The following is a 14,130-nucleotide window of genomic DNA, read 5'->3' on the forward strand; positions in this document are numbered from 1 at the left end:
TCGATTTGTTTCTCCAGACATGTCTGAATCATGCGCTGATATGTTGCGCCGGCGTTTTTGAGCCCAAAAGGTATTGTGTTGAAACAGAAGGGACCGTATGGTGTGATGAATGTCGTTGCGGCTTGGTCGGACTCTGCCATCTTGATTTGGTGGTAACTGGAGTATGCGTCGAGGAAACACAATGACTCGTGTCCTGCGGTAGCATCAATAATTTGATCGATGCGGGGGAGGGGGAAGGGATCCTTTGGGCAAGCTTTATTGAGGTCCTTGAAATTGACACAAAGGCACCAGGATTATCCTTCTTTGGTACCATCACCAGGTTTGCTAGCCAGTCCGGGTGTTCTATTTCTCTGATGAACCCGGCCTCCAATAACTTGGCTAGTTCCTCTCCCATGGCATGTCTCTTAGGTTCGGAGAAACGCCGAAGAGCTTGCTTGACCGGCTAGAATCCCTTTAGGATATTGAGGCTATGCTCGCCAGCCTGCGTGGGATTCCTGGCATGTCTGAGGGATGCCAGGCGAATATGTCCCAATTCTCGCGCAGGAACTCTCGTAGTGCGGCGTCCGCGGCGGGGTTTAACTGTGCCCCGATGGAGGCTGTTTTTGTAGGGTCCGTTGGGTGGACTTGGAATTTGACTATTTCATCCGCTGGTTTAAAAGAGGTGGACTTGGATCTCTTGTCGAGTATCACGTCGTCCCTGTCCACTATGGAGCGTAGCGTGGTTAATTCCTCGGCCGAGAGGGCTTCGGATAATGCCTCGAGGGCCAGTGCGGCTGTTTTGTTTTCGGTGCGGAGTGCTGTGTCCGGATCACTGGCGAGAGTGATGATTCCGTTGGGCCCGGGCATTTTGAGCTTCATGTACCCATAATGGGGTACGGCTTGGAAGATTGTCAACGCCTCCCGTCCTAAAAGAGCGTGATAACCACTACTGAACGGGGCCACTTGGAATATAATTTCTTCGGACCTGTAATTATCTGGCGTGCCGAATACCACATCTAGTGTGATTTTCCCAGCACAGCGTGCTTCCCAACTGGGATGATTCCTCTAAAGGTTGTGCTACTTTGCTCAATGCGATTCCAGTCTATTTCCATCTTTTGAAGAGTTTCCTCATAGATGAGGTTTAATCCACTGCCGCCGTCCATGAGTACTTTGGTGAGTGGAAAGCCTTCCACGATTGGGCTGAGGACCAGTGCGGCTGGTGCTTGGGCTGTTCGGAATTTAGGTTCATCACTTGCATTGAAGGTGATACCCGTGTCACTCCATGGATTTATTGCTGCCACATGGCAGATTTTGGCAATGCTGCGGAGTGTTCGCTTGCGCCTATTATTTGATGCGAAGGTCTCGAATACTGTTAATACCGTATTGTTATCCGTGGGATGGTGCTCTGCGGCATCTGGGATGAGAAGATCCTCACCGCTTTTAGCCACCTGCCGGAGTATCCAACATGCTCTAAGGCTGTCTGTTGGTATGGTATGTGTCGTACTATGAATTTTGCAGGGGCCGTTAAGCCATCCCTCCAATACGGTTCCATGCCCTGTATAGGGTTTTTTGGCAACTAGCTCGGGTGTCTTATGATAGTCCACCCTTTTACTTCGGACTAGGTGTATATTTGGGGCCGGATTATCCCAAAATTTCGTTTCGGTTTTCCAGGCGCTTTCCATCGCACAGTACTTTTGTACTATGGACGCCAAGTCAGCGGAGCGTGATATGTCACGGCGACTTAAGGCGTTAAGGATTCCCTTGTCCGTGCAATTATTGTAGAAAAGTGAGATTGCATCTTCCTCACGACAGTCCTTAACCTTGTTCAACACAAGGAGGAATCTGGCCCAATGATGATGTACTGTTTCATGGGGCTCTTGCCTGATGTTGGAAAGATCGTTTATGTCTGGGGGGTAGGTGGATTTGAGTCTAGACCCCTACCCGATCTGAGACCCAGGGGCCGAGGGGTTTCCGATCTTGGAAGTTCGGATTTCGGTATGTTGCCCGATGAGTGGCCCGCTGCCTCACTCTAGGTTCAGGGTTTGGGTGATGTCCTCCCATGAACGGGTATCCGGCTTGGAGAGCTTAGGTATTCGAACATAGTTAGTCCTCAAGATAGAGGAAGAGTTGTCACATTGTTCCTCCACAACCGCAACATGATGGGTGACCGGTGGAGAGTTAATCTCCCTTTGATCGGGTTTAAGCCCAATCCGATCATAGTTCGTAGCGACTCCCAAGGCGGCGATGCGATCCAATAGTTCGTTTAGGGAGGAGAGCTCCATTGGATCCATCTGCTCGGTGAATTCCGAGCCGACGTGGAGGCTATTTTCGATGACCCGAGAAGTCATCGTCAGTGCAGCAGCCGAACAAGCGGTCATGACAAAACTGCCTAGCCGGAGAGTTTGGTCAACAGCCAAGGCTCCTCCGGCGGTAATGTTGTTTTTGACAACGAGATGAGGCATCCTTCCTTACTGCGACGTCATAGAGGAACTCTCAATGAAAGCACCAATGTCGGTGTCAAAATTGGCGGATCTCGAGTAGGGGGTCCCGAACTGTGCGTCTAAGGCGGATGGTAACAGGAGGGGGCTTGGATTTCATAGCTTGCCTTCCACGCCAAGTAGAGTCCCATCCGGACACGAGACGAAGTCTTCAATCTTGTATCTTTATAGTCCAACAGTCCGGCCAAAGGATATAGTCCGGTTGTCCGGAGACCCCTAATCCCGGACTCCCTCAGGCACCGTTCGAAGCCCTGTATGGACGAAGGTGCAGAACACCGTTGATGTGGGATGAAGTCGGAGACCGACAGTTGTTTGGACCAGATTTGATCAAAGAGTCTGAAGAGAAAGTCAAGTTGATCAGAGATAGACTGAAGATAGCGCAGTCTAGGTAGAAGAGTTATGCAGATTTGAAACGCAAGGAAATAACCTATGAAGTTGGAGACAGAGCATATCTGCGAGTGTCACCCCTACGAGGAGTGAAACTCTTTGGAGTTAAGGGAAAATTAGCCCCGAGATTTGTAGGACTGTATCGAATTTTGGAACGTATGCGAGAAGTTGCCTACAAGTTGGAGTTACCTGAAGGACTATCAGGAGTTCATGATGTATTTCATGTTTCACAGCTGAAGAAGTGTCATGCTGAGATGGCCAATGTACCGTTAAGAGATACAGTACCCTTGGAGGTGATTCAGTTGGACAGTGATTTGACCTATGAGGAGAAGCCAGTCAGGATACGCGAATTTGCCAGCTGAGTCACCCGCGGCAAGGTTATTAAGTTTTGCAAAGTTCAGTGGAGCCACCATACCGAGGATGAAACCACCTGGGAACAAGAGGATGATCTTCGCAAAGACCACCCACACCTATTCTCTAGCCAACCCGAATCTCAAGGGCGAGATTCATCTTAAGGGTGGTAGGTTTGCAACATCCCAAATTTTCAATTTGGAATGTTATACATAGATCATTCATGCATACCATATTTTATTGCATTTCGTTTTGCGATCCTCGAAATCCTAAGCAACTCAAGGACCCTCGGAGAGAGTTGGGGATTTCCCTGTTTTCATATTTGGGTTTTACCAAATATCGAAACAAGGATTTTTGGTTTTAAATATTTTTCTCTGCGATAATATTTCATGTTAAAATATATGAGAGGAGATAATATAACTTCTCCAAAATAAATGAAATATTGGAGGGAAAATATTAAAATCAAACATTTGATTTCTTTCGGAGTTTATTGCTATTTTATTTGAATTAGAAAAATTGCATGTTTTTCAAAGTTGCATTTTAGGGCCAAGAAAATGTTCATCCTGTTCTAAATATTTTATTTAGACGGAAAAAGTTTGATTTGGCATTTTTAGATTTTTATTTCATTTTCTAGGATTTTTTTTAGTTTCGGCGGAATTATTTAAAAAAATGTGCAGCGCCCGACTGGGCCGAAGCCCAGCCGAGCCGGCCCGCTTCCCCGCCGCCGTTGCCGAACCAGAGTCCGGCCGGGACTCCGTTTCCCCCGCGCCTTGCCCCCTCCTCAAAGTCACCGCCCCCCGTCTCTTATAAGCCGCCCCGACCCCCCCCCCTAGAGCCCCGAGCCACCCCACCGCTGCAAGCCGCCAACCCCGCCGCCGCAAGCCGCGCCGCCCCGTCGCCTCGCTGCCGCGCCGCTGCCGCGCCGCGGCCCCGCACTGCCCCTCCGCTTGCTGGAGCCGCCTGCCACGCCGGACCTCGCCAGAGGTATAGCGCCGTTCGGTTTTTTAGAAACCCTAGTTTTTTTTGGATAGATCGGTTCACCGGTTTTTCTTCGTTTTAGTTACTTTGCGGACGTTCGTTCGTACGTTCGTTTTAAAGAACGGAGTTCACTCGTTAGCCGCAGACAACGAATTCTTGGTCGTTAGCCTGTTCGTCAGTTTTCTTTTTCTCGGATTTCCCGCGATTATTTTCAATCGTGATTTCTGATCCGATTTTCATTTTAGTTTATCTTTTCGCTCGTTTGTCGGAATCAGGCGATTCAAGCGCCTAGAGTTTCATCTCGAAACCCTCTTTCCATTTAACCAACTTGAACAAGCTTTTGCTACTGTAAAATTTGACCTTCATCCAGATTAGCAAACGGATCTTGTTTCTTTCGCAGTTTGAGTTTTGTTGCTTCGTTCGATTTGATTCTTTTTGCAAATCGGAGTTCTTAGGTTGAACTTTCTGGTTAAATCTTCTTGTTTGAGATTCACCCGTGTTTCTTTGCTTGTTTTCTTATGTATGATATTGTTTGTTTGCGATATAACACCCGGAGTGCGAAGCGTGCTACTACGAATCCCTAGGTTTTGCGGGTCATCAGCAAGGCAAGTAACACTTTGATCATACCTCTTTATCACCCAGTTTTTATGCATTAGTTCCAATCCTCAAATATTGCATGGTTAGGATGTGATTAACATGTGGGTTGGGAAGTCATTGATGAGGTAGAACCTATTGCCCTGTTATTATCAAACCCTTGGGAGTTACTTCTACGAATTGCTTATACTGCTATGCTATGCTCGTAGACGTGGTTTGGGTGAGTGAAATCCATGACAGATGTGAGATTGTTAATTAATGGTTCAACTTAAGGTGGCAACTTGAATACATATATGGGTGGATTGTTTGTTGGGCACCTGGAGAATCCAGTGTTGTCCTAGGATGTCTTGGAGTACCCGTGTGATAATCCTATGGTCCACCACCCAGGCTCAAAGGGAACTGAGATATTTTCATGCTAGAAACTTCCGTGTGCAGCCACAAGCTATTATGGGCTCTATCATAGTTGAGTAAGTTGCGTGAAGCTCCCAAAGAGGTGGATCAGCAGGTAGAGGGATGTAGGTTGGTATGGTCTGCCCGGAGTAAGGGGTTAATGCTTCTGAAAGACTGTGTCTCGGTCATCTGTTTCTCAAACCACCTGTAGTGCGAGAAATCCAACGGAGGAGATCAAGTCTTGTGGGGAAAAGTGCGCAAACCTCTGCAGAGTGTATAAACTAATCATGATTAGCCGTGTCCCCGGTTATGGACATCTTGAGTATCTAGTACTTGGAGTATCCTAAGTATATCATCACTCTAAAATAATATTGTTGGGTTGTTAATTACTTTAATTGGGATTGAGCTGGAGGAACTTCTCAATGATGTTTCAACTACCATGATAGTTAAATAAAATATATTCCTTTGTCGCAGGGAAAAATTGGCTTTTCGCAAAACTGTAACCATAGAGCTTTCCACCAGCCAAATATGCATGTAGTGATAGTGTTATTCTATTCTGCTCTACTTTGTTATTTTGCCAGCATATTCCATGTGCTGACCCGTTTTTGGGCTGCAATGTATTATGTTGCAGACTTTTCAGACGAGGAGTAAGGTTCGTCAGGTCGTTGCCGTGCAGCTCAGCTATGCCGTTGGAGTTGATGGACTCACTTTATCTTCCAAGCCTTCCGTTGTTATCGTATTAGATGGCCTTAAGCCATATTTATTGTAATAAGTTCTATTTTGATACATTTGGTGTAATAAGTGTGTGATTGCTACTCTGTTATAAATCCTCGAGTACTGTGTGTGTCAGCATTACCGATCCAGGGATGACAATGAAGCACGGAGACTTGACCGTTTGAGGTCGGGTCGCTACAGTATGCTGATTATGCTAATTATATTGTTGCTAAATTTATACCACCTAGTTTCACATACTAGCAAAAGAAAAGGTTGTTTTATGATTTAAGGTATTACTTCTGGGACGACCCACATCTTTATAAAGAAGGAGTAGATGGTGTTATTAGATGTTGTGTACCTGAGCATGAACAGGAACAGATCCTATGCAAGTGTCACTCCGAAGCCTATGGAGGACACCATGCTGGAGATAGAATTGCACATAAGGTATTGTAATCTGGTTTTCATTGGCCTACTCTCTTCAAGGATGCTCGTAAGTTTGTCTTGTCTTGTGATGAATGTCAAAGAATTGGTAATATTAGTAGACGTCAAGAAATGCCTATGAATTCTTCACTTGTTATTGAACCATTTGATGTTTGGGGCTTTGATTATATGGGACCGTTTCCTTCCTCTAATGGGTATACACATATTTTAGTTGTTGTTGATTACGTTACTAAGTGGGTAGAAGCTATTCCAACTAGTAGTGTTGATCATAACACTTCTATTAAGATGCTTAAAGAAGTTATTTTACCAAGGTTTGGAGTCCCTAGATATTTAATGACTGATGGTGGTTCACATTTTATTCATGGTGACTTTCATAAAATGCTTGCTAAGTATGATGTTAATCATAGAATTGCATCTCCTTATCACCCACAGTCTAGTGGTCAAGTAGAATTAAGTAATAGAGAGCTTAAATTAATTTTGCAAAAGACTATTAATAGATCTAGAAAGAATTGGTCCAAGAAACTTGATGATGCATTATGGGATTATAGAACTGCATATAAAAATCCTATGGCTATGTCTCCGTATAAAATGGTTTATGGTAAAGCATGTCACTTACCTCTTGAATTAGAACATAAGGCATATTGGGCCATTAAAGAGCTCAACTATGATTTCAAACTTGCCACTGAGAAGAGGTTATTTGACATTAGCTCACTTGATGAATGGAGAACCCAAGCCTGTGAAAATGCCAAATTGTTTGAAGAAAAAGTTAAAAGATGACATGACAAAAGGATACAAAAGCGTGACTTTAATATAGGTGATTATGTATTGCTATAAAACTCTTGTTTAAGATTGTTTTTTTTGCAGGCAAACTTCTCTCTAAATGGGAAGGTCCTTATGTTATCGAGGAGGTCTATCGTTTCGGTGCCATAAAAATCAACAACTTCGAAGGCACAAATCCGAAGGTGGTGAACAGTCAAAGAATCAAACATTATATCTCAGGTAATCCCATAAATGTTGAAACTAATATTATTGAAACAGTAACCCCGGAGGAATACATAAGAGACACTTTCCAGAATGTTTCATACTCCAAAAAGGAATAGGTACGTGGTGGTAAGTAAACCGACTCCAAAACAGTTCTAATGGCAATATTTCTCCGTTTTGGAATATATAAAAAATAGGAAAATAAGAAGCAGACCGGAAAGGACACTTTGCTTCCACGAGGGTGGAGGGCGCGCCCTACCCCCCTGGGTGCGCCCACTGCCTCGTGGGCACCTCGTGTGCTCTCCGGACTCCGTTTTCTTGTGCGATACTTCTTTTGGTCGGTAAAAATTCATTATATAATCTCCCAAAGGTTTTGACCACCGTATCATGCAAATATCTCTTGTCTTTGTTTCGAGCTGTTTTTCTGACAGATCTAGGTTTTCATGTCGTCTTCAAGTGCCCCCAAGGACAAGTTCTTCGAGAAGGTCATCAACCCCTACCTCCCGGAGGTGCTGCAACACCCTCAAACCATTGAGATGCATGAGGGGTTGTTGCACATCCGCGATGTTGAGGGACCAAGGAGGACCGTAAGCACGGAGGCAAGGCTCGAGGCATTGGACCAACAAGTTTTTAAGTGTCAGGAGATGGTGGAGCGTGGACTCGACTCCAATCACATAATGATCGCCGAGTTCACCAACAACCACAAGCTGGATGTCAAGGACATTGGGGAGGCCATCTTCAAGCTTCATGAGAAAATCGAGAACCTCCAAGCCCAGATCTATGACCTGCAAAATCAAAACTGTGAGTATGAATCTAGATTCAAGAGGATGAGTTTGGCTGCAGATTTGAGGATTTAGGAAACTCGATCATCCTTCTATGATGGTGAGCCTATGCCTTGGAAGACAGACGACAAGCCTACATCATCAACAACTCCACCTTCTTCACCAACAAAGAAGAACTGAGTATCTGGTATCGGCACTCCCCTTGGCAACTGCCAAGCTTGGGGGAGTGCCCCGGTATCGTTTCACCATCACTTTCATCTTTACCGTTTTTCTTACTTCGATCCTTTTGATAATATCTTGATCTAGTAGAGTAAAGTTTTAGTATGATCTAGTTGTGAGTTTTGCTTTATGATCCTTCTATGTAATCGAGCCCGTGAGCTATATATAATATAATAAAGATTAGTGTTGAGTCAAGGGCTTTATTGTCTTACTATGATCTTGAGGGAATAAAATAAAAAGAGAAGAAATAAAAAGAAACAAAGAGATCTTATGGAGAGTAATGAGCTCACATATAAAGAGTATGATGAATAAAAGTTGTTGAGAGTTGACAAACATAGTTTTGGTCATTGTTGAAATTAATAGGAAGTAATAAAGAAAGACAGGTTCACATATAAATATATTATCTTGGACATCTTTTACGATTGTGAGCACTCATTAAAATATGACATGCTAAAGAGTTGACGTCGGACAAGGAAGACAACATAATAGGTTATGTTTTCTTACATCTGAGATAAATTATATTGTCATGGATCATCCAACATGTTGAGCTTGCCTTTCCTTCTCATGCTAGCCAAGTTCTTTGCACCAAGTAGAAATACTACTTGTGCTTCCAAATATCCCTTAAAACCAAGTTTTTCCATGAGAGTCCACCATACCTACCTATGGATTTAGTAAGATCCATCAAGTAAGTTGTCATCGGTGCAAGCAATTAAAATTGCTCTCTAAATATGTATGATTTATTAATGTGGAGAAAATAAACTTTATACGATCTTTTGATGTGGAAGAAATAAAAGCGACAGACTACATTATAAAGGTCCTTATCACAAGTGGCAATATAAAGTGATGTTCTTTTGCATTAAGATTTTGTGCATCCAACCATAAATGCGCATGACAACCTCTGCTTCCCTCTACAAATGGCCTATCTTTTACTTTTATCTTCTACCTTATATAAGAGTCATGGTGATCTTCACCTTTCCTTTTACATTTTATCCTTTTGGCATGCACAATGTGTTGGAAAGATCCAGATATATATAGCTAATTGGATGTGAGTTTTCATGAACTATTATGGTTGACATTACCCTTGAGGTAAAAGGTTGGGAGGCAAAACCATAAGCCCCTATCTTTCTCTATGTCCGGCTAAAACTTCATAACCATAAATATCGCGTTAGTGTTAGCAATTGTGGAAGACTAACTGATAGTTGAGTATGTGGACTTGCTGAAAAGCTCTTATTTGACTCTTTCCGATGTTATGATAAATTGAAATTGCATCAATGACTGAGATTGTAGTTTGTTAGTTTTCAATGAAGTTTATGATTCATACTTGAAATTGTCATTGAATTGTTACTTTAGAATAAGAGATCATATGACAATATATATATATATATGTTGTTGTTCTAAGAATGATCATGATGCCCTCATGTCCGTATTTTATTTTTGTCGACACATCTATCTCTAAACATGTGGACATATTTTTCGATTTCGGCTTTCGCTTGAGGGCAAGCGAGGTCTAAGCTTGGGGGAGTTGATACGTCCATTTTGCATCATGCTTTTATATTGATATTTATTGCATTATGGACTGTTATTACACATTATGTCACAATACTTATGCCTTTTCTCTCTTATTTTACAAGGTTTATATGAAAAGGGGGAATGCCGGCAACTGGAATTTTGGGCTGGAAAAGGAGCAAATATTAGATACCTATTCTACACAGATCCAAAAGTCTTGAAACTTAACGGAAGTTATTTTCAGAATATATAAAAAATACTGAGCGAAGAAAGCACCAGTGGGGGGCCACCCACCAGCCACGAGGGTGGGGGCGCGCCCTACCCCCCTGGGCGCGCCCCCTACCTCGTGGGCCCCTTGGTGGCCCTCCGATGCCCATCTTTGGCTATATGGAGTCTTTCTTCCGAGGAAAAATCATAAGCAAGCTTACGGGACGAAACTCCGCCGCCACGAGGCGGAACCTTGGCGGAACCAATCTAGGGCTCTGGCGGAGCTGTTCTGCCGGGGAAACTTCCCTCCGGGAGGGGGAAACCATCACCATCGTCATCACCAACGATCCTATCATCGGGAGGCGGTCAATCCCCATCAACATCTTCACTACCACCATCTCATCTCAAACCCTAGTTCATCTATTGTATCCAATCTTTGTATCCAAACCTCAGATTGGTACCTGTGGGTTGCTAGTAGTGTCGATTACTCCTTGTAGTTGAGGCTAGTTGGTTTACTTGGTGGAAGATCATATGTTTAGATCCAATATGCATATTAATACCCCTCTGATTATGAACATGAATATTCTTTGTGAGTAGTTACGTTTGTTCCTGAGGACATAGGAGAAGTCTTACTATTAGTAGTCATGTGAATTTGGTATTCGTTCGATATTTTGATGAGATGTATGTTGTCATCCCTCTAGTGGTGTCATGTGAACATTGACTACATGACACTTCACCATTATTTGGGCCTAGAGGGAGGCATTGGGAAGTAATAATGGGTTGCTAGAGTGACAGAAGCTTAAACCCTAGTTTATGCGTTGCTTTGTAAGGTGTTGATTTGGATACATATGTTTCATGCTATGGTTAGGTTTACCTTAATACTTCTATGGTAGTTGCGGATGCTTGCAATAGGGGTTAATCATAAGTGGGATGCTTGTCCAAGTAAGGACAGCACCCAAGCACCGCTCCACCCACATATCAAATTATCAAAGTACCGAACGCGAATCATATGATCGTGATGAAAACTAGCTTGACGATAATTCCCATGTGTCCTCGGGAGCGCTTTCCTTCATATAAGAGTTTGTCCAGGCTTGTCCTTTGCTACAAAAAGGATTGGGCCATCTTGTTGCACCTTATTTACTTTTATTACTTGCTACTCGTTACCAATTACCTTGTCACAAAACTATCTGTTACCGATAATTTCAGTACTTGCAGAGAATACCTTGCTGAAAACCGCTTATCATTTCCTTCTACTCCTCGTTGGGTTCAACACTCTTACTTATCGAAAGGACTACGATAGATCCCCTATACTTGTGCGTCATCAGGCCCTGGCCCGCCATCCGGCGGCTCTACCGCTATTGTTGCTTCTTCCTCAAGTTCCCTCTATGCCACCAGCGCAGCACTGACCACTTCATTCGTTGCTGCTAAGTACAGCAGCAACGGCTCTTGTGGTTTAGGCATGACTAGTATTGGCGTAGAAGAAAGGTACCTTTTTAAATCGTGCAGCACTGCCTCTGCCTCCGGAGTCCACTTTATTGGACCTGCCTTTTCAAAACTTTGAAAAAGGGGAGGGCGCGCTTAGTAGATTTGGAGATGAACCTACTCAAGGCAGCAACGCAGCCGGCGAGCCTACGGATGTCTTTGACCCGTTTTGGTGCCTCAATCTGCTCGATTGCCTTGATCTTGTCGATATTTGCTTCGATTCCGCGTTGATACACAAAGAACCTGAGAAGTTTTCCGGAGGGGACACCGAACACGCACTTCTCTGGGTTGAGCTTGAGGTTGAACTTGCGCAGATTTGCAAATGTTTATTCTAAATCTTGCACAAGCATGGCCCTGTCCTTGATTTTGACCACTATGTCATCCATATAAGCTTCCATATTTCTATGTAGCTGGGGCTCAAAACAAATCTGAACTGCTCGGGAAAATGTTGAATCAGCGCTCTTCAACCCAAAAGGCGTCCGTACAAAACAGTACGTACAACATGGGGTGATGAATGTTGTTTTTTCTTCGTCTTCCTTCATCATGAAGATCGGGTGGTATCCTGAATAGGCGTCGAGGAATGACAGCAGGTCACACCCAGTAGTGGGATCCACAATCTGGTCGATGCGTGACAGAGGGAAAGGATCCTTTGGACAGGCTTTATTGACATCTGTGTAGTCAATACACAGCCTCCATTTCCCATTTGCCTTACGCACCACCACCGGATTGGCCAACCACGTAGGGTGGAGCACTCCTCTAACCAGGCCTGCCGCCTCCAACTTCCTGATCTCCTCGATGATGAACTCTTGTCGCTCCAAAGCTTGCTTCCTGACCTTTTGCTTGACGGGCCGCGCATGAGGACAGACAGCAAGATGGTGCTCAGTCACCTCCCTGGGAACGCTGGGGATGTCAGATGCTTGCCATGCAAATACATCGACATTCGCCCGCAGGAAGGCGACAAGCACGCTTTCCTATTTGCTGTTGAGGGTGGAGCTTATAGTGAAAGCCCCACCCGTGTCGTCCTCCTTAATGGACACCTTCTTGGTTTCTGGTGGTGCAGCCTTGGACTTCTTGCTCTTGCCGGTGGAGGTCTCTGGCACGTCCTCAACGGGAGCGTAGCCGCGCTTGCCGAAGTGGGTGCAAGAGGTCTTGCCGGAAGAGGTCTTGCCGGAAGGTGTCTTGTCGGCCTTCTTCCTTCCCGGGGCTTGAGCGGCAGGAGCAAGTGCCTTGGTGGCAGTTGCTGCAACTGCCTCTCAGTAGAGTTGGTCGGCACAGATGAGCGTCTCTTTCTTGTTAGAGGGGACAGTGATGATGGTCAGAAGCCCTAGCATCTTCAGTGTGTTGTAGGCATAGTGTGACGCCGCCATGAACTTGGCCAGCGATGGGCGGCCAAGAATCCCATTGTATGGCAAGGGGATCTCAGTGACATCGAAAACGATCTTCTCCGTCCTATAGTTCATCTCACCCCCAAACGTAACGAGCAGCGTGATTTTGCCTTTCGGCTGGCTCCTTCTCGGGTTGACCCCTTGAAACGTGCCCGTCTCCTCGAGATCTCCATTAGGAATCTGCAGCCTCTTGATCACAATTGGCGAGATCAAGTTCAAACCGGCCCCACCGTCAACCAACACTTTTGTCACCTTGAGGTTGCGTATTGTTGGTGAGACCAACAACGGCAAACACCCGACCGCAGTTGTGCGATCAGGGTGATCCTCGGTGTCAAAAATGATGGGTGTGCGGGACCAATTCAGTGGCTTCTGGGCATCGAACGATGGCTCCGCTGCAGTGACCTCTCGTGCCCATTGTTTTAGTTGGCGGTGAGAGGTGTGCAACGAGGCGCCACCGCCGACGCACATAGCCTCTGTAGCTTTCTGGAACTCGTGCTCGCCGGACTCATCATCCTCGTCGTGATCATCGTCTTCCTCCTTCTTATCGCGGCCCTGAGCGGGCCTCTCTTGTTGATTGTCTTTGCCGCAGCGACCTCCTTGGCCGCCACGCTTCTTGCCGGACCACTCAACACCATCCTGACCCTTCTCCTTGTCCCACCTTTCATATTCAGCCTTTTGTTTTTCTGCAAGCAGCTCAACCTGTCGGCAGTTCTGGAGGTCATGGCCCTTAGTGCGGTGGATCTTGCAGTACTGCTTGTCGGAGCCTCCTGGCTTGTCGGCGGCCGCCAAGGCCCGGCAGGGGGCGCACCTGGTAACCTCCTTGCCGGGGTCGTCAGCCCTGGCCTTCTTGGCGGCGCCGGGATCGCTAGATCCCTCAACGGAAAGCACAGTCTTGCCCTTACGCTTCCTGTTGCGGCGTCGGCCCTTCTTCGTCGGGGCGGCAGCGTCTTCATCCATGGAGTTGGTTTCCGCACTGGCATCCTCGCCGGGCTACTTCCTCCCTTCTTCAGCCCGAGCACATCTATCTGCCAGAACATAAAGTTCGGATACATCCTTGACCTTGCTCATTGCCAGCTCTTCACGCATCTTACAGTTGCGCACGTTCTGATGGAACAGACTGATGACAGCGGCGGGATGAACATCTGGGATGGTGTACAACACACGGCTGAATCTTTGTATGTACTTCCGCAGGGTCTCGCTATCCTTCTGGGGGATGACATGCAAGTCACTTGCCTG

At 45.5% G+C, this 14,130-nt stretch overlaps 1 protein-coding gene across 1 annotated transcript in view; it reads right to left on the reverse strand.

Moving 5' to 3' along the window:
* The window catches only part of LOC125506941 (WW domain-binding protein 11-like), a 106,511-nt gene extending 92,660 nt beyond the window's left edge, over positions 1-13,851 (reverse strand). Inside the window, exons 1-2 of the mRNA XM_048671651.1 lie at positions 13,703-13,851; positions 13,361-13,552 (exon numbers count right to left, since the gene is read on the reverse strand). Coding sequence (XP_048527608.1) covers positions 13,361-13,552; positions 13,703-13,851 — 341 coding nt within the window. The remainder of the gene's footprint in view (positions 1-13,360; positions 13,553-13,702) is intronic.
* Positions 13,852-14,130: the final 279 nt, after the last annotated feature.

Source organism: Triticum urartu, chromosome 5 (assembly GCF_003073215.2).
Source record: "Triticum urartu cultivar G1812 chromosome 5, Tu2.1, whole genome shotgun sequence".
Taxonomy (NCBI): Eukaryota; Viridiplantae; Streptophyta; class Magnoliopsida; order Poales; family Poaceae; genus Triticum; species Triticum urartu.